The sequence below is a fragment of the Molossus molossus genome, unplaced genomic scaffold (assembly GCF_014108415.1).
Source record: "Molossus molossus isolate mMolMol1 unplaced genomic scaffold, mMolMol1.p scaffold_m16_p_1, whole genome shotgun sequence".
In the NCBI taxonomy this organism is placed as follows: Eukaryota; Metazoa; Chordata; class Mammalia; order Chiroptera; family Molossidae; genus Molossus; species Molossus molossus.
In genome coordinates, this window is record NW_023425344.1 from 192,208,895 (window position 1) to 192,234,578 (window position 25,684).

The 25,684-nt window shown below is 36.8% G+C and overlaps 1 protein-coding gene across 2 annotated transcripts in view; it reads left to right on the forward strand.

The window, feature by feature from the left end:
• The window catches only part of UNC13C (unc-13 homolog C), a 561,286-nt gene that overhangs the window by 306,078 nt on the left and 229,524 nt on the right, over positions 1-25,684 (forward strand). For both annotated transcript variants that reach the window (XM_036264009.1, XM_036264019.1), the window contains 4 exons: positions 295-451; positions 11,170-11,238; positions 12,952-13,041; positions 18,897-19,025. In XM_036264009.1, the coding sequence (XP_036119902.1) occupies positions 295-451; positions 11,170-11,238; positions 12,952-13,041; positions 18,897-19,025 (445 nt within the window). The remainder of the gene's footprint in view (positions 1-294; positions 452-11,169; positions 11,239-12,951; positions 13,042-18,896; positions 19,026-25,684) is intronic.

The window sequence follows — 25,684 nt, forward strand, 5'->3', positions numbered from 1 at the left end:
CCCCACAGCTCGAGTCCACTGGAAATGGCACATTTGGTGTGTACACACAGCGCTCTCATAGTCCAAAGGGTCTGTGCACACTTCCCTGTGGCAAATCATGTTCTGATGAAGCCACTTCACATCGTGAGACATTTGTAAAAGGCTGACATTGCTTTCTATTTCAATTAGAAACTACGGGAGTTTTTGTTCCTTCTTGTAGATGCAGTTGAGGAATTACTTAATTGCTGATGTTAGAGGTTAGCTGTTAAGTGAATCAATTCCTGTTTTAAAGCCCTTGATATTTTTCTCTTGCAGGCACTTCTCCTGTCTGTCTTCTAAATATATGTGCCCTGGTGTCCCTGCCATCATGAGCACCTTGCTGGCGAATATCAATGCTTTCTATGCTCACACAACAGTTTCAACAAATGTCCAGGTTTCTGCCTCTGACCGGTTTGCTGCTACCAACTTTGGTGTAAGTAGTGTTTTTTAAATGTAAAATTTCTAGTAGCTTATGGGAGTTACATTTTAAAGGGACATTGGATTCCAGAGATTCTTGGAATCTTATTACAGAAGATATAGCTTAGGGAATATTTCTTAGTATAATTGGGCTAAAGCTAAAAGCTCATTTGAAACCTATTCAATGAAATAATTTTGACAGTCAACAGGCATCTTTATAGATTAAATTCCATATCTTGAATGACCTTTTGCAATGGGGAAAAACATCCAGTTTGTGAGCATACTGGTATTTTGTAGGAAACTGTTCACATATGCAAATGTGGGATTCACCACTGTAGACAGTTTTTCCTGGTAAATGTGAACTCAGTTTACTTCTCTGGAGACTGTTGGTCTCCATTTGCACTCTACAGCACATATTTAAGTAAAAAAATAATAGGTGAATAAAGAGTCTAAGAAAACTATCTAATTAAGACTGTCCACCCGAAGTATTCAAATGCATCAAAAACGCATTGAAAAGTTAAAATGCACAGTCCCTATGGAATCTCAAATATTATTTCTCTATTGCCCTGTCACTGGAACTCATTCTCTATAAGCATAATTAAATTAAAATTAACAAGACTTGAAATATGATATAAATTAACACAAATCCCAATAAAGTGGTAAAGATCTAGACTTAGAACTAGTGGAGAAAGAGAAGAAAGGACACATTCCAGAGCTTTTCAGGATATAAAATCAGCAGCACTTAGTGTCCTTAGGGATATGGACATTAAGGGAAAGGGAAAACTGCCTGGAAAGATTGCCAAGGTTTTGGCCCAGGCAGCTGAGTAGGCCAGTAGCTCTGTTTGATGTCCCTGTGAGACAGGTAGTTTTCCATGACACCACAGTTACATTTCCCACAGAACCTCCAAATTTGTTCACTGAATAGATTTTTGTGATTGATCATGTGTTAGAAATCAAATTTTGGGCAGTGCCTCTCATAGAGTGGAAACAAATGAAACCCAGCAATTAAAAGGGTGTCATCTCTCGGCCTGCTGGGATCCGTGTAACCCAATGAAACTACAAACACATGCTACTTGAAGTGAGGGGGAGCTTTGCAAGGGAGCAAATGCTCTGGATCTTTGGATGTAGTCCCATTTACTTGCAGATTGGTTCCCCCAGGTTACAAGTGGATTTATGTAAATTATTTCTTCGAGATGGCGTCTCTGCAAACCATACAGCCTAGCTTTGTCTCTTGCTTTTTACAGTGGGAAGAGACTTTGAAACTAAAAAATAACAAACACAGACATTCTTGAGTCCTAGAACCCATTAGCCCACCCATGCAAACCTTACCCTATTCACATGCAAATGAAGCACTCAATGCACCTGAGCTGGCCAGATAGTAAGACTGCATTAACACAAGGTTACAAATTATCCATCTTCCAACCCCACAACTCCACAACCCCACAAAAGGGTATAAAGCCAGTGTGTGTGTGTGTGTGGGGGGGGGGTGTTTCTGTGTTTACTGTTTTCTTCTCTTTTTCATCTAAAAGAAAATGCATGTGAGGTGGGTAAGGTAAATAGGAATGAGTAAAAGGAAAGAGTAGCTATGATTTAATGACAAATCAAAATAAATTTACATACAAGTAGAAGAAAACTCTGGGTTGGGAGTAATGGGGTTCGAGTTTGCACTCAAAATTAGCAAGTCAACTCTGTCATTCAGGCCTCAGTTTCTCAATCTGCTCAATGAGGATAAGAATTATTTATCTAACATGTTTCTCAGATAAAAATGAGGTAAGTGATGGTAAGCCAGTATGTAAACCTTGAAAGTGCTCTGCAATATTAAGGTATGAGGATTTCATTTCTCCTACCCTACCTGTAGTACAAACAGTACACTATCAGCTCCATTTGTTAGATGGAGTTGGGACCACAGAATGGTCTCTAACTGGCTCAAGAAAATACTATCATGACTAATACCAGATCATAGAATATTTTGTTATAAAAACCTCATCTTAGTAACAGCATTTGTTGTCCTAGGATTTTACCTGTAACATAAAGCATTCAGTGTTATGAAATTGTTTTGCTTTTAATATTCTGCCTGGGTACATGGTACAGAATAAGCCAGTCTTGTGGAACACTGAACCTTTTACCACTGAGAAAAAAGATGTGTTTACATGATTAACTTCCACCATTAAAGCTACCTGGAGACAAATGAGTTGCATGCTTTTTTACTTCACGCTGACCCAGAGAAGAGAAACTAAATTGATTTCAGAGTTTTAGTATTTCAGTGGCAATATGGTTATAACAAACTTCATTTTGTAAATCAAATGACTTTATTACAGATAAGAGGGTCAAAAAGAAATCTTTCTGAAACGGCATCTTGGTAAATTGGTGAGTTGGTATGCAAATGTAATCACATTCTTCCCTGCCTATTGAAAATAATGCTGTTTGCACAAACACATGTAAGTAGTGTCTCCTGTGTTCCCTGAAGGGCTTGGAGGCCCTATTTACCTGACTTCTGAAGCTGATACTGTCATTTGTGACATAGGAACTCCATTGCATTGGTCCTTCTTGATCTTCCACAAAGGTGTAACCCAGACATTTTGAGTCTTCCAAAATCAAACCAGTAGAAAAAACTGTTCCACCTATGAGGATAGTAAAATAAATATTCAAGAAAAGAAAACCCTTCATCTTAAAAATTCAGATGGTTGTGTGCACAAGTGTTATTTGAAGTCGTAGTTTAGATGAACATGTTCAGATATAATTTGAAATGGACAGAACCCTTGGGAGTGGAGAACAGAGACAAGCAAAATTTACTGAGGAAAATGGTTAAAGAAATTGAACAAAAATGATAATGAAAGTGTGATATTGTGAAAGCAAAGTAAACTATTTTGAGAAAAGGGGACAATATAACATTGTAGAGTCCTACAAAAAGTTCAGATAAGACGGGAAAGAGACAAACCCTTGGATTTGGCAAGTAGGAGGTCATTGCTTAGTGAAGTGGTTGAGGTGAAAGTCTACTCTCATAGCATTCTTTAGTGCAGGGTGTAGGTGAATAGTTGTGTAAACTAGGGCTCATTTATTCACTGAAATGTAATGCAATCATTCAAATCACATTTTTAAAGAAAAATTTATATAACTGCGCAATGCCCATGATACAATGATCAAGAAAAAAAACAAGATACAAAGCTGTAAATAAGACTGGAAGGAAATGTGCTAACATGCCAATGGTATCATGACCTGGTGGGATTGTAGCTAATATTTTGTTGTTTTTATTTTGTATTTATCTTTATATTGAAATTATAGCATTTTCTATATTACATTTGATAAATTGCATAGTAAAATGCAAAATAAAAAACAAGAAAGAATAGCCATTGGTGAGGAAACAAAGGCTACTATGTTAGGGAATTTAAGTGAGAAGGGGAAAGAGAATGGTCAACAACAGTGAGAAGGTTTTTTATCATTAGAAAAAGATGTTATTTTTTCTGTCTCGTTTGGGTAGGGATTTTTTATTATTTAATGAGATATATTTGAACATGTGTATAAATTGTTAGGAAAGGAATTAGTTGCCGGAGTGAAGTTGCGTGTTTACCAGATGAAGAATAAGTGATGTAGTGACCTCCCCGAGGAGAAAGAAAGGAAGTGCAGTCAAGAGAACAGAAAGGGACATCGGAAGAAGAAAGGACAAGTTCTGTTCTGAAATTTGACAAAACAGTGGAGGAGTCTTTGCAGAGAACACTAGGCTTTTGATATAGGAGTGAAAAATTGGGGGACTCATACCCAGTTTCCCTGACCTTCTCTGTAGTTGTCAGCTAGGACAAGAAGTGCTCCTCTACCAGAAGAGGGCTACAACACAGATGCCTGAGGTGAAGGAGGCTGGCAAAGGTCTCGATGAGCTACGGAAGGGAACAGAAAAGAGGAATGTTTTGGGACCATGTCAGAGGAACTCCTAGTAAAAGCTGATGGTCTCATTTGATGTTGGGAAGCATAAATTTGTTGTCACAATTCATGTAACTGCGATTTTCTCAGTATTCTGATACTGATGTATCATATTCATCAGATGGTTGGACTGACTCTCAGTTGAAATTTTGCAGAAAAGAGAAATATAAAAATGTAAATATATGGATGATTTTGTCAAGGGAAAAGTAGAAGTAATTCACCATGGGGTCTAGGTTTGTTAAGTGGCACCATGACAGAGACAGAGACAAAGGATTTGGTAGGAATATCACATATTTCATAAGATTTTATTTATTTTTTCACAAGATTCATAAAGGGCAGTCTCAAATCCAGGATGTAGCTACAGGAGTAGCTTGTTGAAAGCTGAGGGTAAAACAGTGGTGAACTGAAGCTAGTTTGTACCTGCTCAAAGGCAGTGATTACTGAGTTTTCAGAAATATTGCAAGCTGGTTGTTGAACACAGCCATCCTTGAAAGTAGAAATATTGAGAGTATTTACTTCATGGAAATTGGCAAAAGCTAAATATCAAGGCTCTTCTCTTTGGGAGAGATGATTTAACAGCAGTAAAGGCTGCTCAGAGTCGAGAAGATGAAAGAACTTCATAGGATATAACATCCATGGGTATTGAAAACACCATGGGTGGACCAAGCATTAGAAGGAAAGAAAGCTCTATGAAGTGGGAGTCAATAGTTTAACTTTGAAGAAAAGTATTTAGAAAATTTATTTAGTGAGTTCTCTTAAGATAGAAATAGCAAATACATCATTAGTAAATTGATGTTTATTTCACTCAGCTTTTTTTTTTTTTTTGAGCATATACACCCTCTTTGACACAACTGGTGCAGGACAAAACAAATATGCTAATGAATTCTTTTTGGCATTATATGTGTGGTGTTTGGTTCACTTGTTCATTCAATACGTATTTATGTGATACCTCATGTAAGGCACTGTGGATGGCAGGTAGTGGCGGGACTGAAAGATGTTGAACTCTGCTGTCTGGGACTGATACTCTAATGGGATAGTCACATAACCATGTGTAACAATGCCCATTAATTACTCCCAAAATGCGATAAGTGCAAAGGAGTTTATACTTATAAACTTGCTTTGAGATTGAACAAAAAACAAGTGATCAATTCTTTTAAAAGGTTCATCAAAGCTTGACAGAAGGAGCAAGGCTGTTAGGGATGAGTAGTATTTTTCAGTATCCAAGAAGTAGTAGAAAAACTACCATAGGCAAGGGAACACTTTTGATTAAAGAAAATGACTAAGGTACAAGATAAGTTGAAAGAAATATGTGTGAAGTACCTGCCCACCGAGGATGGCAGATAGAATAAAAGATGGAAGTATAAGATGACGCTGTGTTATTGAGTTGATATTAAATTGCCCACTAACATGTTTGGACTTCATCTTGAAGCAAAGGGTATCATTTTATAGAGTTTTTGACTTAAAAGGTCACTCTGTGTAGAAAATATTACAAAGGGGAAAGATAGAATGTGTATCAGACAGAGCTCAGTTGTAGTAAAAGAAACCATCCTAGCACTTTAAATAGAAAGGGGTTTGGCACAGAGAATGAGATGCTTACAATATCATCTGAAGGACTGGAGGAGGATCCTTCTGTAATATTTCTTAAAATATCACAGTGAAACCAGTTTGCAAGAGAAGCTATGAGCTTTCCTAAAGTCAGAAAGATGAATCAAAAAGCTACTTCTATTTACAATGTGATCGTCTTTTAAAACCACAAAGCTAGTGACCAGGGACTAAGAGGTGAGTATTTCCAGGACTTGACTTAGCAGCAGAAGTAAACTAAGAAGCAGAAAGGGGCCTCCATCTCTAGTCTTCTTCCTAAGGGTAGCAGGGCACATGCATCTAATAGGCAGAAGCTAAGATAATTGCAGAAACCTATCTGCAACATAGTTTGAGAAATATGGCATTTAGTTTCCTAGTCTCAAAACTACAGGACACCACACTGAAGGAAGGGGGAATGAGGAAACTAGTTTCTGGTATTGAGCACAGAAGGACTAATTTGTGAGAAGGCTGATGCGTTCGCCCTGGTAAGATAGTGATGCTGCATCTAAACAGTGGTTTAGAGAAAATCAGGTGATGTGGCAAAGGAGAGAATGAATGTGGAAAACATTTTGGAAGAGATTGTTTCTTTATGATTTGACAAGTGATTAGTTCTAGGGTTTGTGCTGCCTAAACCTTACATAATTTGATGATAATCTCTTTATAAGAAGAATACAAAATTGTCAATAAAAAATTTTATATAAAATTAATATTTATTTCTACTAAAAATAAATCACAATGAATTATAAGTTATTATAAGACAAATTCCATAAATATTGCAAATTCCAGAAAAACATAGTATTTTTATTAATTAATGGCCTGACATACATCTATGAGAGTTTTTCCTACAGTTTTTGATGGCAGATGCTGGATCACTTCTTCATATGAAAACAATTCTGAAATACTATTTTTATTGAAAAATAATAATAATTTGCTCTTATCTAGTACAATTGATCGAACTTTTAAAATTGATACTTTAGAAAAGATTTTTACTTTTATAATTCATTGATAATGCCACATACCTTTAATGACTCATCTAACCTGAGAGTACATTTATTGTTTTTCATGTATGATGTCAAAGCAAAGATGGCACCCAACAAAGTTAACTAATCAAGGAAGACTTCATTTAAGGCTATCGCAACAGGAAAGAGAGGCCAGCCTGAGCTCAATTCCACTGAGACACGGGCTGGAATAAGATAGAGGTCAAGTCTATGAGGCTATTAGAAGGAAGGTTGATCAATAGGACATGTCCAGCATATTGAATTGCTCTTGTAAATGTCTTTTTCTGTTATTAAGCCGCCTGGGTTTGCTCATTGGCATCCATCAAAATTAGTCTCCTACCCTCCTGCAGAGATTGGGAGATAGGTGTGCTATCTTTTTAGTATTTACATTTCAAAGGGATGACTTTCAAGTACCTGAGAAAGACATTAGTGGTTTATAAAACTGGTAAGAGGCATTTGAAAAGATTTACATATCAAAAAGGCAGAGAAGAAACATATAATTACAAGTTTTCTAAAGAAAATGCTCTAAAAATAAAAAATGGAAGTCAGGACCTAGAGTGTGCAAGAGAAAGAAGCCTATGTCAAGTTCAGTCCCACCGAGTGAAACACTAGGCTCTCTAGGGCAGTGAACAATAACATCTAAGTTCTTTTCAAGTTTGCCTATGAAGTGACTCCTTAAATGCTCTTTGAATTGATGACATTTACTAATTTGTTTATCATTGATAGCATCACTGTAGTGACATTTTATGTTACGGTATATTTGTTGGTATCAGTATTCATTTCAAAGCAACAAGAAATATAAACATATTTTCATTATGTTTATATGATCAACATCAATTAAATTAGCAAAAATTATCAAAAGAGCCTTTGTATTACTTCTATTTGAAATGTTTCTGTACTGCTTAGTCAATGATGACTTTGGGTATGATCAAGAAAAAAAGTTTTCACAATTTGCCAGTCCAGGTCAAAATAATGTTCATCCTATTCTTGCAAATGTTACAAAACCTAAGATCATGTGACCACATGGCCAGGATTCTTTCCAGGAAAACTGAAGCAATTGAGGGTCCCCAAAGCTTAAGCATTAGTAGCTTCAGGTTAAAACTGCCTGCTGTTGGACTGGAATACTGAGGAAGAAAGAAATGGAAGAGAAGCCAAGGATGGTGCAGAGGTTTCCACACCCTTTCCTTATAAGAGCGTTTCCTTCCACAGTTCCCAGAGTCCTAGGGGGACTTATTAAGAGTACATTGTCCGGGTAACAGTGGCTTCCCCGTACTCAACATCTCCCCTCTGCCCGAGGACCAAAACTGCCTCACCAACTGATTTTGTACTTATATGAAATTCAAATTTCATTGTCCACACACAAAAGTTTATTGAAAAAAAAAAACAAACCCCAGCCCCATTTGTTTAAATATTGTCTATGGGAGCTACTATGCTACAACGCAGAGTTCAATAGCTGTGACAAAGGCCACAAAGCTGAAAATATTTACTATTTGGCTCCTTACAGACAGTTTACTAACCCCTGGTCTAGTTATTCTTATCAACTAGCCAAACCTACATTTTTGATAACTGAAAATACTTAGTACTTTTTTTTTTATGTGCCCCTAGCGGTAACTGAACCCGGGACTCTCTGGTCCACAGGCCAACGCTCCAATGGCTGAGCCAAACCAGCCAGGGCTACTTAGTATTCTTGTTATTGATTTGGCCCCTACCAAGCACCAAGCATATGTCGTGCTTACCCAATGCAAAGAACTGAACAATGTGCAGTTTCTAATATTGTGGCATGACCCTTAGGGGAAAGTCTTTAATCACCCAGTCTCTTATCTTCAAATCAGACCATGCAGGCGGTGGGCCTCCTCTGCTCTTGCAAAGGCAATCTCATTCCAGTTTAATAGAAATATGGAAGTTAAAATTAAATTTCAAGCTGTCCTGCTGTTAAAAGGATAACTATGAAAATTCAATCAGCAGCACACTTTTAATTTCACATTATCTGATTTTGTTTGAGATTTCATGACAAGCCTAGCCGTTTTCACCACAGTTCTCTATTTTCCTTGAATGTAAATTTTTCAGCTGGTTACTGAAGACCTGGGTAGGAACCAAATGTGAGATCTGTATCAGTCAGGGTTTAGTTTAGCTTCATGAAACAGAAACTCGAACAAACTTAACTAAATAGAATTTTTTCCCATGTAGCCTAAGCACAGAGGTAATAGGAATCCAGGGCTCGCCTAACTGCTCAGAATTGTAATGTTTGAAAGGGCAGCAGACATGGCTAGGGTGAGGTGTGGGGACTCTTCCTAGCTTCTTGCTCCACTATTCTTCCCATGAATTCAGCTTTTCATAGCCACAGGACGACTGTTTTGCCTTCTAGGTTCTAGTCTGAGTTTAAGGTGGGAACAAGGAGAAAAACAAAAAGCAAATGGAAAAAAAAAGCCCGACAAAGACTTATAGAGTAAATACCAATACAACAACCACTGTCTGCTAAGCACTCTTCAGAATCTTTGCAAATAGTAATTCATTGATAATATGCTGAGTCCATCCTCTTTGATAAGCTGTATATATCTCACTGGCCTAAACCATGCTCATGGCCATTACTAGAGGCAAAGAGGTCTGGGAAAGTGGGCATTTCGTAATGGATACACTGGATGCATGTGGTTCCATTAGTAAGGAAGAGTGGAAGAGTGGATATCAGGAAGGCAACCAGAACAGTTGGTCCCAGTGGAGAGAACAGGGCCAAATTATTTGGGCCAGAGCATGGTTGACTAGGGTCATGTCAGCTGTTTTGATTTGTACCAATCACAGAGGTCAGCTAAAGAGGTCAGAGATACGATGTGAACATATTTTCTTTTACTATAACCATTGAATGATTAACTTTATTGTTGCCTAGACTGATGATTCTAGTGGCTCTTTAATTTTTTTATTTTGATCAAGAGCCACTGCTCCACATGCATGGGGGCGTGGATGGTTAATAAAGAACAGTATAGGTCATGTCCTCCCCTGGGAAGGTATGATGGAAATGGGAAAGGAAAATCTAATACAGTCAATTCAGCTATTTTTCATTAGCTTTACTGGAGAGTTTTATCTGCTTAACAAGTGACACACTTCTGGAAAGCAAGGTTCATTTCTCAGGTTCCTTTGGTACCTTCATAAGGGTTAACACAGAGGCAACATTCAAACTGTGTTCACTAATGTGTAAACCTGATGAAGGCAGTTTGTTCAGAAAATTGAAGTTTCAACTTAGGAACAATTCATCAAGTCAATTAATATTCGGCTCACTTCATCGAGATCAGTGACTTCAAAGGGTAAGAGTTATATGCCCCATAAATCCACCTTGCACGTGAAAAGGCTGGGAAAATTTTCCACTTTTGCCAGCAACTTCAAAGTGCAATTTAGTATTTACGGAATGCTAATATAGGCAGAGACCTTTGCTGTCATTTATTCCTTCCCCATATTTTTATTTATTTATGATTAGCCATCTGAGATTTAAAATGGTGAAACTACTTACCTATAAAGTTTGTGCACCTAACCTGGATAGTTTTACTTTATGTAATTTATTCAATCCACAAAACTTTTTCCTTATGTTTATTAGCAAAAGTCCTTATTCTCATCTTCAAACCCCTCTGTCAAGAGGTCAGTCCAACACTGAAACAGCATCAGAGGGAAGCATCGTTGTTATTTTTTTTTGCCCAATATTTTATACTCTTTTTAGTACTAAATCATAAACATAAGTTGAAAGCAATAGATCTTTTCAGATTATGAAGTCTGTACATGTTACCAAAAGGAAAACGCTTTTTGAAATTGTTTTTGAAGAAACAACAGCTGTTCCCACTTCCATAGGTGGGAGAAGTATTTAAAAAAACAACAAATACAGTTTATTTCTAGGGAGGTGGGCTGGAGTGTGAGGGTAGAGAGATGGGTTATATTTTCTCTTCCTGACTCATATTGCCATGAATCAGTACAGTGTCAATTCAGTTGCCTGGACTCTTTCTACAGTACACAATTCTCTGGATACTCTCTCATTCATCACAGAAAGGTGGTGGGAACGAATGTGAGTTTGGTATCAAAGAAACCTCAGTCTGAGACACTGCTATGTCACACACCAGCTCTATGATCTTGGAAAAGCCATTGATATTTTTGAACCTTGTTTTCTATACAGTAGTGACAATAACTGATAGAGTTGTTGTAAGGACTACATTTAGAGTGGCCATTTATTTCCCTTCACTTATTTTGTGTTTTCTTTGTACAGAGGGAAAAATTCATAAAACTACTGGACCAGTTGCACAACTCTTTAAGGATTGACCTATCCAAGTATAGGGTATGTACAAAATTATTTGCCTACAGGTAAAATATTGTGTTTGGCTCAGACTATTTCTTGTCATATTGTAAAAAAAATATTAATTATGTAGTGGAAAAGTAGAAATCCTGATTATGGGATCTTATTTCCTGTCACACTAGAAGGGTCTGCTAAATAAGAATGCATATGGCTCTTGGTCAGGTACCTTGCCCCATATAAGCCTATAACAATACTCTGTGTGTGTGTGTGTGTGTGTGTGTGTGTGTGTGTGTGTGTACCTAAATTTATAATTATTTTAATAACCATCACATTGAGTGGCCCTCAGCTAATTTATAAAGCATACATGTGACCAGTCCTCATCTTGAAAGCTCACCCCTTGTTACTGAGATATCCTGCTGAAATGTTCCCAGCTTTTGAGATTCCTACAGGGATTTGCTACTTAATGCACTCCTTCTAGATCAGTACAATGTGCTTTTTGAAGCTGGCCAGACTTCATTCTATATTTTACCTCCAGGTGAAACACACAAATGCACACACACACACACACACACATTATTGCATGTGTGTGGGAAAATACACCCATAAATTCCATTACAAAATATATTAATTACCAAAAAAGTTACAAATTTTAATTACAAAAATAATCTATAATAATAATGATTGCATTCTTTTTTTTTTTTTTTTTATCCTCACCCGAGGACATTTTTCCTTTTTTTGTTCAGGTAGAGTGGGAGGGAGAGAGAGGAACAGAGAGAGAGAGAGAAACATCGATGTGAAAGGAACACATCGAGTGGCTGCCACCCGCACAACCGACCAGGGTCGGGGACAAACTGCAACCGAGGTACGCGCCCTTAGCGGGAACCGAACCCGGGTCTCTCAGGACCACAGACCGATGCTCTAACCACTGAGCCAATACGGCCAGTGCTAATGATTGCATTCTTTATTTAACAGCTTACCCTAAATATCTTTTTATATCTGCATACATATATTTCTCCTGTATTCATTTTTAGTCTCTTATTGATGGATATTTTAATTGCATATTTTTGGAAATTATATATAATATCAAATTTTGTCAAACTCCCCTTTGTCGTTGGAACAGGGGCCAGCACTCTGAGAAGAGCACTGCTCTGCCAGGCAACGGAAAGATATTTGGGGGCAAAAACAGCTTTGAGTTCACTCATTCACCCTTATTTAGACACCCCAACTCTGCTCCATTTCATGAATAGCTAAAAATTACCTATGATTTTTCCAGATAACCATTTTAGAAGCCAATCTGAAAAAATCTACATTTTTGTATGACATGGCTCATCCAATCTCCCTAACAGAAACTCTTTGTTAAAATCCACAGTACTTCAGGGAGACTATGCAGTACAGTCTTATGTTTTAACTTTATAATGTTTCTTTGTGATTAAAAGTCAATGCCCCACATGTAAAAGTTCCCAAAGTATTTTTGGGGGGAAAAAAATTACCCATCTTGAGAAAATTATAAAAAAAATATTTTCAATATATGCTGTCTTTCCCTCTTTTACTAGTAAAGCTCTTTTATAATAAGGAAAAATAACCTAATAACATCACATCAATAATATTGTTTTGTATATTTGATTGCATTATAGGAATAAATAGGAGGATATAGCTTCCTATGACTAAGAAGAGAATATTTCCAAATTTTTTACTTTTTGTAATGTTTTACATTAATGCTGATAATTCAACGTTTTCTGTGTCTTAATCACCCAGGAAAACTTTCCTGCTAGCAGTGCAGAGAGATTGCAAGACCTGAAATCCACTGTTGACCTGCTCACAAGCATCACCTTTTTTAGGCTGAAGGTAATTTACCTTATTTCTGTCCCTGAATTAGTGTGATATAACATTTGTTTCCTGGTGAAGCCTGGTTTTACCTGTCTTTCTTTTTCATTGACATATAGTTGGTATACAACATCACAATAGTTTCATGTGCACAACATAGTGGTTCTATATTTATGCACATTACAAAGTGATCACCATGGTAAGTCTAATTTCCTTCCATCACCATACAGTTACTGCAGTGTTATTGATTAGATTCTGTATACTGTTTATCACTGCGCTGTGACTTATTTATTCTAGAATTGGAAGCTTGTAGTCCTTAACGCCCTTTACCCACTTCCCTACCCCAGTCCCCCTGGCAACCACCAGTTGGTTCTCTGTATCTATGATTCTGCTCCTGTTTTGTTTTGGTTGTCCATTTGTTTTGTTTTTAAGATTTCACACATAAGTGAAATCAAATGATATGTGTCTTTCTGTTTTATTTCACTTAGCATAATACCCTCCAGTTCCATCATGTTGTTGAAAATGGCAAGATTTCATTCTTTTGTGGCTGAGTAATATTTCAGTGTGTGTGTGTGTGTGTGTGTGTGTGTGTGGTGTGACATCTTTTTTATCCATTCATTTATCCATGGACACAGGTTGCTTCAGTACCTTGGCTATTGTAAACAATGTTGTAATGATCATAGAGGTGAAATGTCTTATCATATTAGTGTTGTTTTTTTCCTTCAGATAAATTTCCAGAAGTGGGATTGCTGGATCATATGATAGTTCCATTTTTATTTTTTTGAGGAACCTCCATAATATTTTTCATAATGGCTGCACCAGTTTCCATTCCCACCAACAGTGTAGGAGTATCTTTTCCTACACATCCTATCCTGCACTTGTTGTTGTTTTTGGTTTTTTTTTGTCTTTTATACAATAGCCATTCTGACAGGTGTGCACCTCATTGTAGTTTTGATTTGCATTTCCCTGATGATTAGTGAAGTTGAGCAACATTTCAAGTGCCTGTTGGTCATCTGTAGGTCTTCATTGAAAAAATATCTATTCAGGTCCTCTCCCCATTTTTAGATTTTTTTTTTTTAATATTTTGTATGAGTTTTTATATATTTTGCATATTAACCCCTTATCGGATAAATCTTCTGCAAATATTCTCTCTCATTCAATAGGTTGCCTTTTCACTTTGTTGATGGTTTCTTTCCGTGCAAAAACTCTTAGGCTTTACCCTTCTCTTGAATAGTAATGTTCAACATCAGCAATTAAGCTGTGGCACCTTTGTCTGAGTTAAATCATTCTTCCAATACAAGGTGTGTTGAAAAGGAATTATCCTAGACATTAGATATTCTGATACATTTGGCTCCAATTTACTTTTAAATTAAACCCATTTTAAACAAAGTTCTCTATTAAATGGACATGGCACTTACCAAAAAAAAAAATCCCTAACAATGTTAAGTGGAAATGGAGTTTACTTGCTGTAGTTTTAACTCAGACATCTTGCTGACATTTTTGTTGCAAGAGAATAGCCAGCTCTTTGAAGTTTACCCCAATTGTGGTCACTTCCATATTCAGTGCTGCAGTGCCTACATAAGAACATATGGATCACTTAAACTATTAATATACAGTATTTAACTGTTGCCCACCAAACTATGCAGACCTTTCTTTTTAGATACGTCTCCTCTGCTTTAATAGCAAGTCATCTGCAGTCATAATTTGGCTAGCAGGACAAGTTATTTGTTTGATTTTTTTTTTTTTCTTTAAATCCTCATCCGAGGACATTTTTCCATTCTTTGTACAGACAGAGTGGGAGGGAGAGAGAGAAAGAGAGAGAGAGGGAAACATCGATGTAAAAGGGACACATCGAGTGGCTGCCATCCGCACGACCAACCAGGGCCGGGGACAAACTGCAACCGAGGTACGTGCCCTTAGCGGGAACCGAACCCAGGTCTCTCCGGACCGCAGGCTGACGCTCTAACCGCTGAGCCAAACCGGCCAGGGCAAGCAGGACAAGTTATATAAGACTTTCCTAAATCTACTTGATAGGCTATGGGCTAAAAATGTTTGCTCTTGAAGAATTTAGTGATGTTTATTCAGAAAATTCCTGTGCAGAGCAAAATATAGGAAATAGAATTTTTTTTCCCTTTTTTAGTTGTCCATAATGTTTTCACTAGAAGTATTACAAATGGCAATTTATAGTTGAGAGGCAGACAAAAAACATACTAGATTCACAATCATTTAGATTCTTTTAAAGTTTCACAAAATTCATTTGGCTTAAAATTAGTTAAATTGGACAACTAGGATAAATGGAATTTATGTCAGTTCTGATCATCTGACAGCAGTTGCTGGAACAGTGTGTAGAGAATTAGGGTGAGACCCGATCTAGACCCCGTGGGAAAGTTTACCCAATTGACAAGTGATGCTGGTCATTGACACAGGGCTGGGAGATGAGAGTGAGAGAGGAGGCTCCATCCGAATTGCATCCTATCTGCCATTCCCCAGGCACCTGCCTTGCGGTGTTTAGAAAACAAAAGCTCTGCAAACTTTGCCCCACCTTCGGCACCAGCTGATGACCTAGATTTCTATTTCACTGAATGACTGGAGCTTCCTAAGCTCCAACCCCTGCTCCCACCACCCACCCCACCTACCTGCACACCTGTGTCTTTGTCCATATGCTCTTCCTTCTTTTTTTTTTTTATTATTACTATTGATTAGCTGTTTGTTCTGGAAGAGGCCATCTCTCCCACTTTGCAATTGATTTTATCCTCTCTCGAGTACTAAAACATTGGTTCAACAATCCTCTCCACACGCCTGAATTATCACATTTTCCTTCTCTGTTGAATATTCTCCATCACCAAACAAGTTATTAATTTCCAGTCTTAAAAATGTTGACTCCACTTTATTCTGCAGCTACTGCCCTAATTTCACTTTATCTTTTAAAACAAAACTCCTCAAAATAGTCCTCTTTACATTTTCTTTCCTATTTCTTTTCTCCCATTAGCCTTTGAACAAATTTCCTTCTCTCATTAACTTTTTTCCCCATTACAGACAGTAACATTCACTCTTTTTGCTGTACAAAGCTATTATTTTCAACAAATGTGCAGTTGTGTAACCACCCCTACAGTCAAGATACAGAACAGCTCCGTTAGCCTCCTGTGCTTTGTAGTCAACACCTCTCCCATCCCCGGGTGCCCACTGGTCTGGTGACAGTCCCCTATGATTTTGTCTTTTGCAGAACACTTGTAAATGAAATAATACACTATGTAGCATAACACATTGGCTATTCAGCCATCTTGTTGAGTGTATCAACAGTTTCTTTCTTTCTTCACTGAGCAGTAATTATTTGTTCTGTGTGTACTACGAGCATTGGGTTGTTTCCAGTTTGGAGTAATAACAAATAAGACCATGAAAATGTGCATATATATATTTTTAGTGTAAACACAAGCATTCCCTTTCCTTAGGTAAATAGCTGAGAGTGGGGTTCCTGGATGTTTGGTCACTGTATGCTTAACTTTACAAGAAATGCCAGTTGTTTTACAAAGCAGTTGCACAGCTCTCATTCCCTGCAGCGATGTGTGAGAACTCCCATTCCAGCTGAGCTCTTGGCTCTTGGTTTTTCTCCATGGCTTTGGTTTTCTTTCTTTTTCTCTTTCTGGCCATTCTAATAGGAGTAAAGTATCTTACTATGGCCTTAATTTTTTCAATTAATATTACTGATCAGCTTTTTTGGTCTCATTTTCCATCTGAGTTTCTTTTATGAACAGTCTGTAGAAATATTTTGCTTAGTTTTCATTAGGCTTTTTTTTTTTTTAATATTAAGAATTCTTTATATACTGTAGATACGAGTCTTTTGGCAGGTATTTTATTTTTAATGTTTTCTTCCTGTCTGGTCTTTTACTTTTCATTTTCTAACAGCAAATGTTTTCAATTTTGACAAAGTCTGTTTTTTTTTTAATTTTTCTAGTTATAAATATGCTCCTGCCTAAACCAAAGCCACAAAAATATTTTCTGATCTTTTTTCTAAAAGTTTTAGTCTACCTTTTATATTTAGTTCTATTTTCCATTTTGACACTTATCTTTAATAATCTGTGAGGTATGGGCCAAGGTTAATATATTTGTATATGCATGTTCAAGAGTTCTAACATTATTTATTATAAAGATTATCTTTTATCCATTGAATTCCTTTGCGTCATTATAAAAAATATTGATTGTCCACCTTTACGTGGGTCTGTTTCTGGACTCTTTATACTGTTCAGTTGTCCGTACTTTCACCATCACCCTACTGTACTGATTACTGTACCTTATAGCTAATCTTTTAATCAGATAGTGTGTCCTCCACCTTCTTTGTTCTTTTTTCAGAATTGTTTAGGTAGTTTTAGTTGTTGGGATTTTTATTGGGATTGCATTAAATCTATAAATCAATCTGGAGAGAACAGAAATCTTAACCTATTGGATTTTCAAATGCACCCTTATTTTTCAAACCCACTTCTATCAGACTTTCACCCCATTACTTCACCCAAAATGATCTTGTCAAAATCACTAATGATCATCATTTTCAAATTGACTGGTCAATTTTGATCTTCATTACACAGTGTTCAGTACCACTTAATATATTTTATCAATTCTTCCTCTAGGAAACTATTTTTTAGATTTCCTATTGCTTAGTTTTTCTCCTATATCATTGTCTGCTCTGTTTCAGTCTTCACTGCTTGGTTCTTTCTCATTTGCCTGATGTCACAGGGCTAGAATTACCCAGGGTTCATTTCTCAGATCTCTTCTTTAAGCAGGTTCAATTAGTCTTGTTTCTTTAAATTTTCCTCTAAGCTAATAATTTTCATACATATATTAGGAATCTCCACTACTCTAGACTCATTTATCCAGATGTCTACTTGAAATCTGCTTGGATGCTTATAAGCATAACAGGCTTCTCAATCTTAACCTGTCTGAACTGGGCTCCTGAGCTCCCAAACAGAACTTTCCCATCTAAATTGAAGCCACCTGCATTGTACCAGTTACTCACACTAAAGCTTTGGGGCCGGGCCCCTCTGTATCTTTCACATCAATCATGTAATGTCAGTAAATCCTGCTTTTTCTTCCAAAATGAACCCGAATATGATTTCTTATAGCATCCAGCTCCTAGCTATCACCATAGTCCAAGCACTATCTTTTCTTCCCTGGATTATGGAACTATTTATATCACTGGCATTTTTACTATACCCTACTTTAAGGCAGCATAAGGGAACCTTTTAAAAGATAAGTAAGGTCATTTTGCTCTTCTATTTAAACAGTCCAATTCCTTTCCACTTTGCTCCTAGTTAAGGTTCTCACAATAGTATATATGTGGTTTTCCCTGTTCTTTCTTTGAATGCATGTGCTATTGCTGTCCTCTGTACTCATTTTATCCCACTGAAATGCCTCCTGTTCGCTCTTTTCTGTCTTTTCAACATGCATCATCATGTAATATATTTTACTGATTAATTTTGTTTATTATCTATGAGAATTTAGCTCCATAATAAAAGGGATTTTTTATTTTGTGTGTGTGTGTGTGTGTGTGTGTGTGTGTGTGTTTTATAGCAGTGTAAACATTGTCTGGCATAAAACAGGTGATAAATATTTGCTTAATGATTGAATGAAATAATGAATGAATGATGTGATTGGTCACTTTAAGTGTTTCTACTTGAATAGTTACAACTATGAACATTTTCAGAGTTGTCACATTAAAAAGTTAAAGTGGATACCTACACATTTAAAACATTTCTAAGACCACTTTTTTTTTTTTTTCTGAACACAGAAACATCAACCAAAAGCATTTATTGAAATCATTTGAGTTGTCTATACTAGCCTCCAATGTTCTATTTTCCAAAATAAGAAAATAATTTTCCTGTCAGGTTCTGGAGCTGCAGAGCCCCCCGAAAGCCAGCATGGTGGTGAAGGACTGTGTCAGAGCTTGCCTGGACTCGACGTACAAGTATATTTTTGACAATTGTCATGAACTCTATTCCCAGCTAATAGACCCGGTAAGAAGAGATGCATGTCTTTCTATTTCTAATGTCTATTTCTGTAAGTTCAGAATGAAAGTAAATGCAAAAATATGTACTTTTAATTTTACATGACCTGTAGGTTTTGAGAATTTTCATACATATGTTTTCTTTATATTTGAACATCACCTTTATATACATGAAATAATTCACTCCTTACAATAATTTTAATGTAGTAAAGGTGGATATTGTTGTTCAAGTTTTTCAGGTGAGAAATCAGTTTTAGAAGAATTAAGTGATTTGCTCAGGGTCACACAATGGGCAAGTGGTGGATTTGGGTATAGATTCTAACTTCTGCTCCTATGTTTTTCCCTTAATTCATACTGCCTCTCTTATTACTTTTTCTCATAAAAATGATGGAGAAAATTTTATAAAGTGGAATGGTAAAATTGTTACGTATATTATATAGATTTATTATTAAGAAATATTTCAAAAATACAAAAGGAAATAACAGAAAGTAAATCAAACATGCATATATTTCCCACTTAGATAACCACATGTTAGTATTTAGCCATATTTGCCCTGCTTTTTATAGTTCAAAGTATTGAATGTTACACATGAAATGGCATTTCTCTTTGCACTTCCTCCAAATTTTATTACCCTCTCTTCCTCATCCTTCAGAGATGAACACTGTTTTAATACTGGTGTTTGAACATATTTTCACATATGCTCAATAAAGAGTTCAGTTTTATTTTCTGTGAATTAACTATTAATCTTTTGTTGATTTTTCTCTTGGCTTGATTATATTTACTTATTAACTTGTAAAAAATTCTAAAACATATTCTGGATATTAATTGTTGGTTATGTTATTTCATATATTATTTCCCTCTTTATATGTGATGTATCTTTTGGTTGCATTGAAGTTTTCTAATGCATGCTATAATTTACACATTGCTTTCACTTCTGCTTTTTTTTGGTTGATCCTCACCCAAGGGTATTTTCCCATTGATTTTTAGAGAAAGTGGAAGGAAAGGAGAAAGAGAGAAAGAGAGTGTGTAACATTGATGTGAGAGAGACACATCTTTTGGTTGCCTCCTGCACAACCCCAACTGTGGCTGGGGATTAAACCTGTATCCCAGGTATGTGCCCTTGATTGGAATTGAACCTGTGACCTTTTAGTCCATGGCCTGATGCTCCAACCACTGAGCCAAACTGGTCAGAACAATTACTATTACTTTTATAAAACTGGTATTAGGGGATGGCTCTTTCACATGTATTTATTGCCTATTTCCCTAAAGAGTGCAGTTTTCCCACAGGATATTAAAAATTGTACAATTACCTATCAACCCTGTTTAATTGAATGGGGCAGATTCTAGAAAGCATACATTAGATGAAGGTGGGTGGAACTCTTTCAGGTTAGGTTTCTTTTCTTTTTTGTTGTTTTGGTATGTGCCCCTTGTGGGAACCAAACCCAGGTCTCTCTGGTCCACAGGCCGACATTCCAACCACTGAGCCAATCCGGCCAGGGCTCGAGCTAGGTTTCTTAATGGCAATAAATCTTTCTGGGGTCACTGATTCCTTAGTCCAATAAGATAAAAAAACATTAAAGCTGATATTTGTCATTGTATAAACAAAACAATATATATCCACATAATTGTTCATAAGTTTACCTTGTCATTTATGCTGGATGTGCTCTGGTTTGGAAACTTAGTTCTCTGAGATTTCTAAGGATTAAATTGTCTTTACTTATACTCTCCCATTGGGTGGCTTCCTAGGGGTTTTCCTTAGTCTGTGTTCTGCTCCCCATCTTCCTCCCACAAGGATTTTTCAATTCTTCTTTTACATGTTCACTTCACTGTCTTTATTTTACCTAAAATATAAAATTGAAATATTTATTATACCATAAAACAGCAGTTCTCAACCTGTAGGTTACGACCCATTTGGGGGGTCAAATGACCCTTTCACAGGGGTCGCCTAAGACATAACAGTAGCAAAATTACAGTTATGAAGTAGCAACAAAAATAATTTTATGGTTGGGGGTCACCACAACATGAAGAACTATATTAAAGGCTCACGGCATTAGGAAGATTGAGAAACACTACAAAAAGTTACCCATAGATAACTTCATAATCAGTCTTACCAGACCCTACTAGTCCCAATTCCCTGCTCTGTGCAACTCCGAACTCAAACTGATGCCTCTCATGGGCCCTAAAGTCTACTATTACCAGAATTCACCACCCTTTTTTACATCCAGGCTTTTACGTTTCCTGTTCTATATGCCTAAAATGTTCCTCTTCCATTCTCTACCTTCATCCAAATCCAATATGACCTCATTCTGCTCATTCACACCCAGCGAATGAATCAAATCAAGGTAAAGTGGCATATCTTATTCAGTGTCTTTCTAATATAATAATAATTAATAATAATGAACAGTTTTATTTATGTGAGAGCTATAGAAATATGGGGAGTTCCCATAAAACAAACATGCCCTTAACAAAAAGTAATCAAATTGCTACAGCAAAAAGAACCTAATATTGCTTATTATTTGCTGACTTAGCTTTAAAAAAAACGATAATTTACTAACCAACTGGTTTTCTTTATAGGTAGAAAGGTTGATAGATTTTATATGAAATGTTTTCAGTTGTGGAGAATGTTTGGAGCCAATCTTTAAGTCTAAGAAAAAGACTTTCCCATAAACATTGCTATTATTTGAAATTCTAAAGGAACACCCACTGGATCTGAATAGTTTAGGAAAGGAATACTCTCTAGGGCCCTTCTGAAACCATCTCAGAACAGCTTTAGTGATTAAGGCTCATCCCCCCTCAGTCAGCTACAACTTTGTTCTCCTGGGAGCTTAAACTCACACCATATATCAGATTGGCCCTCAAATTCTGATGATGATGGTGTCTTCAAAATTAAACACCTTTGCAAAATTAAATATCTTCACAATACATCCAAAGTCTGATGACGTTTCACCAGCTCCTTGCCTCCAGCCTGGTCCGAGCCACCATCGTTGCCCCCTTGGATGACTACATAACTTCCCGGTGGATCTCCGTGCTTCCACCCACCACCTCATGTCTGTTCTCAAGAGCAGCAAGAATGACCCTTTGAAAAAGTAAGTCAGACTATGTCACTCTCTTGCACAGAATGTTCTTTGGTCCCTTGATTTCAGTCAAATTTAAAGTCCATACAGTAACCTATTAAACACAGGATCTGGCCCATGTTGCACCTTTCATCCCACTCACTCTATTCCTCTATCCTTTGCATATATCCTCCTGTGAGTGGAGCGCCAAACAGAGCTTACCCACAGGACAGTAACACGAACAACGCTGTACCCCCGGTACTATGACAGTGCCTGGATTGCGGCAGATGCTCAAAAAGCATTTAATGAGTGAAGTGAATCAACGAATAGACAATAATTTTTTCAAACCATAAGAGTATATAGGTATATGTGGCCTATTATACAGAAGACAGAAAGAAGTACTCTATTCTGCGGTAGACTCTCGGGCTTGCCTAAAGCCTCTTGCAGTTGTACTGGGCCATGTTGCAGGGTCCAGGATGATGAGGTATGGGAGGACTTTATAAAAGCCTCATCTAGCCCCAGCCTGTAAAGACATCTTACAGTATCTTCCAGCTCTCTTTTGCTTCAGTAACCTGGAAGGACACACAGTCCAGATGGTACAGCTCCCAGATGGAGGTGGACCAGGCAGCTAGTTTCGGTTTTTGGATATTTAAGAAATAATCCATTATCACATTAACTCACTGAGATATGGGGATCTGTTACAACAGTGCAACTGGGCTTATTTTGACTAATAGGCTTTTAAATCCATTTCCCACCTGCCACCTAAACTATTTAATATGTATTTGTGTTTATATGACTGTCCTATGTATAACTGTGTAATCTCCATTTACTCATGGGATTAAGTTCAAACTCTTTGCCGCTATCCAAAAGCCCTCTAAGATCTGAGCTCTATCTTTTATCATTTCAACCGTGTTGGTACCTTACATTCTTTCAACACACTAAGCTTGCTGATGCCTTTATCTACATTGTCTTTAGATGCCTAAAGTTGCTTCACCTCCCCAGGCCCCCTCATGGCTAATTCTAGCTCATCTGAACTGTTCTTCAGAAAGCCTTTAGGACCTCTTCTACCTGAATGAGATGATCCTGCTCTCAGTGCTCATAATACTCTGATATGTCACCACCAGTGCACTTGTCATGCTGAATTTATTAGGCACATAATGTACTATCCGTTTGGCCTATCTTTCCTGGTAGGCTGTGAGTTTCAGCTTTGTAGCTCCATTGTTTAATGCTGTGCCTGACACCGAACAAGGTTGATAAAATAATTACTAAAAAACAAATTTCATAAAAAAGCATTATGTGCATTTGTTATTTAACAACTTCACTTGCAAACCTGTGGTCTAGAACTTGATCTCTGGTATCAAAACCCTTGAGTTTAAATTCTGGCTCCACTGCTTGTTAGTTTGGTGACACTGGATGAGCTACTTAGCTTCTTCCTGTCTCACTTTCTTCATTAAGACATAGCTTTAATATCCATGCTACTTCTGTTTTATCTGAGTTTTCTCTAGATGATTTAATGCCTGAAACCAAAAAAACAAGAATTTCAGGGTTGTTAGACACAGTATAATTCTGATTATTTAAATGGGGAAGCATACTTTCTCCAAAGGCGTTTAGCAGAGCCAGATGAAAATAGTGCTTGGAATATAAATGGAAATGACATTTGACAGAAAGTCAGAATAATAACAGAACAAGAAGGAATGTGATCTCAAGGGGCTGGCTGTATACTCATGGAGCAACTTTTACCTTCGAGTGTGGCGGTGTGGACATACATGACTGAGCTCCTGCCTAGAGACACCTAAGGGATCAAACTATAAACTACATCAGGGTTGTTAGATTTTGTTAATTAATAATGAGTTCTAAGAATCTTCCCACTAAGCTTGTGAGCTTTTTGAGTAACCGTTTTAGAAGTTGCCTTTTCTTATCATATGCCACTTTTTAAAAACTGCAATCTGTGTCATTTTCTGGTTAATATTTGACATTTCTTAGTCCTTTGTCAACTTTTGACAAGGCAGAGATTTCTCACAACGCATCATCTTTATCTCTGCCACAGTGTACATTTAAAAGAAATTTTCAATTTTAATATAATCAAATTGATCAATTTTTGTATTTAAAATTTGTTTTTTGGAGTTTGGAAAAAATCTTTTCTACCCATCCCACAAATAAAGGGTCTTTTTGTGCAGACTTAATAAAACTAATGTGTTCTAGCTTGGTAATAATCACTGTTAATTAAAATCATTCATTCCCTTCGTGTTATTCCATGTTCCTAAAATAAACTTCAGATTACAGATTTTCTTTTTATAATCTTCCAGGACAGGATAAAACAAGTCTCAAGTATGTTTGTTTGTTTTTTATTAAAAAAAAAAACAAAAAAAACTAATTTGCTCCCTAAGGTGTCCTCAGAACCTACACTAGTGCCTAGCATTAATAGCACTCAATATCTATCTGTCTGTTCATCCATCCATCCATCCATCCATCCATCTTTGCACTTACCTATCCATCCATCCATCCATGAAAAAAATTACATATTTTTGCTTAGAATCTCTTTGTTTTCCTCCCAAATCAAATTCCCCTGTCTCTCACCTCTGAGGCAATCTCTATTGTGAATTTGATATTATCTGCTTTATCTTCATGTACACTTATTTTATATGTCTATTATTCATTTGGGGTACTGTCCGTTTCTCCATCAGTCTCTCATTCATTACCTCATATAAACAAGAAGTACAGCAGTATGATTAGATAGGCTAACTGTAGAACCAGGCTGCCTAAATGTTATGTGGTAGGTTTGAAATTTTCAAAGCTCAATATTCCTTTTTGAGAACCTATGCTGATACATTTTGGTACAAGTTTATTGATTTTTTTTATAGCTACTTAACACACTATTACACTGCAATTTTCATATTAACTCCAATGTCTCACTTTTACAGATTATAATGCAATGAATATGTTTGTGGTGGAAGTGATGTGTACAACTTTCAGTCTGTGCCCTTAAGGAACAGGAGAATACTTTCCTTTTCTCCTCTTCCCTCTCTACTGAAAATAATGCAGACTTGCCATCTTGTATCATGTGGTCAAAAGCACCCTCTATTTTTTTCATGTGTGTTAAAATGCCCTTTTACCTGTGTGATTCCCACAATAAAAACTGAGTTTAATGAGAGTAGAAACTCTTTGTCTTACTATTGAACTTACAACACAAAACAGTGGGCCTCACATACGGCAGCAGAAATCAATAAATACTTAATGGAACTTTGATACAAAAATATCTTTTTACAAATCTTTTTTTTTTAGTTACAATTGACATACAATACTATGTTAGTTTCAGGTGTACAGCATAGATTAAACATTTATATATCTTACAAAGTGATCACCCCAATAAGTTAATATCCTTCTGGCACAGTTATTGCAATATTATTGGCTATATTCCATAAGCTGTGCTTTATAATCTATGACTATTTTTAAATATGTTTTTATGGATTTCAGAGAGAGGAAGGGAGAGGGGGAGAGAGAGAAACATTGATAAGAGAGAAACATTGATCAGCTGCCTCCTGCACACCCCCTACTGGGGATCAAGCCCACAACCCATGCATGTGCCCTGCCCAGGAATCTAACCAGTGACTTCCTG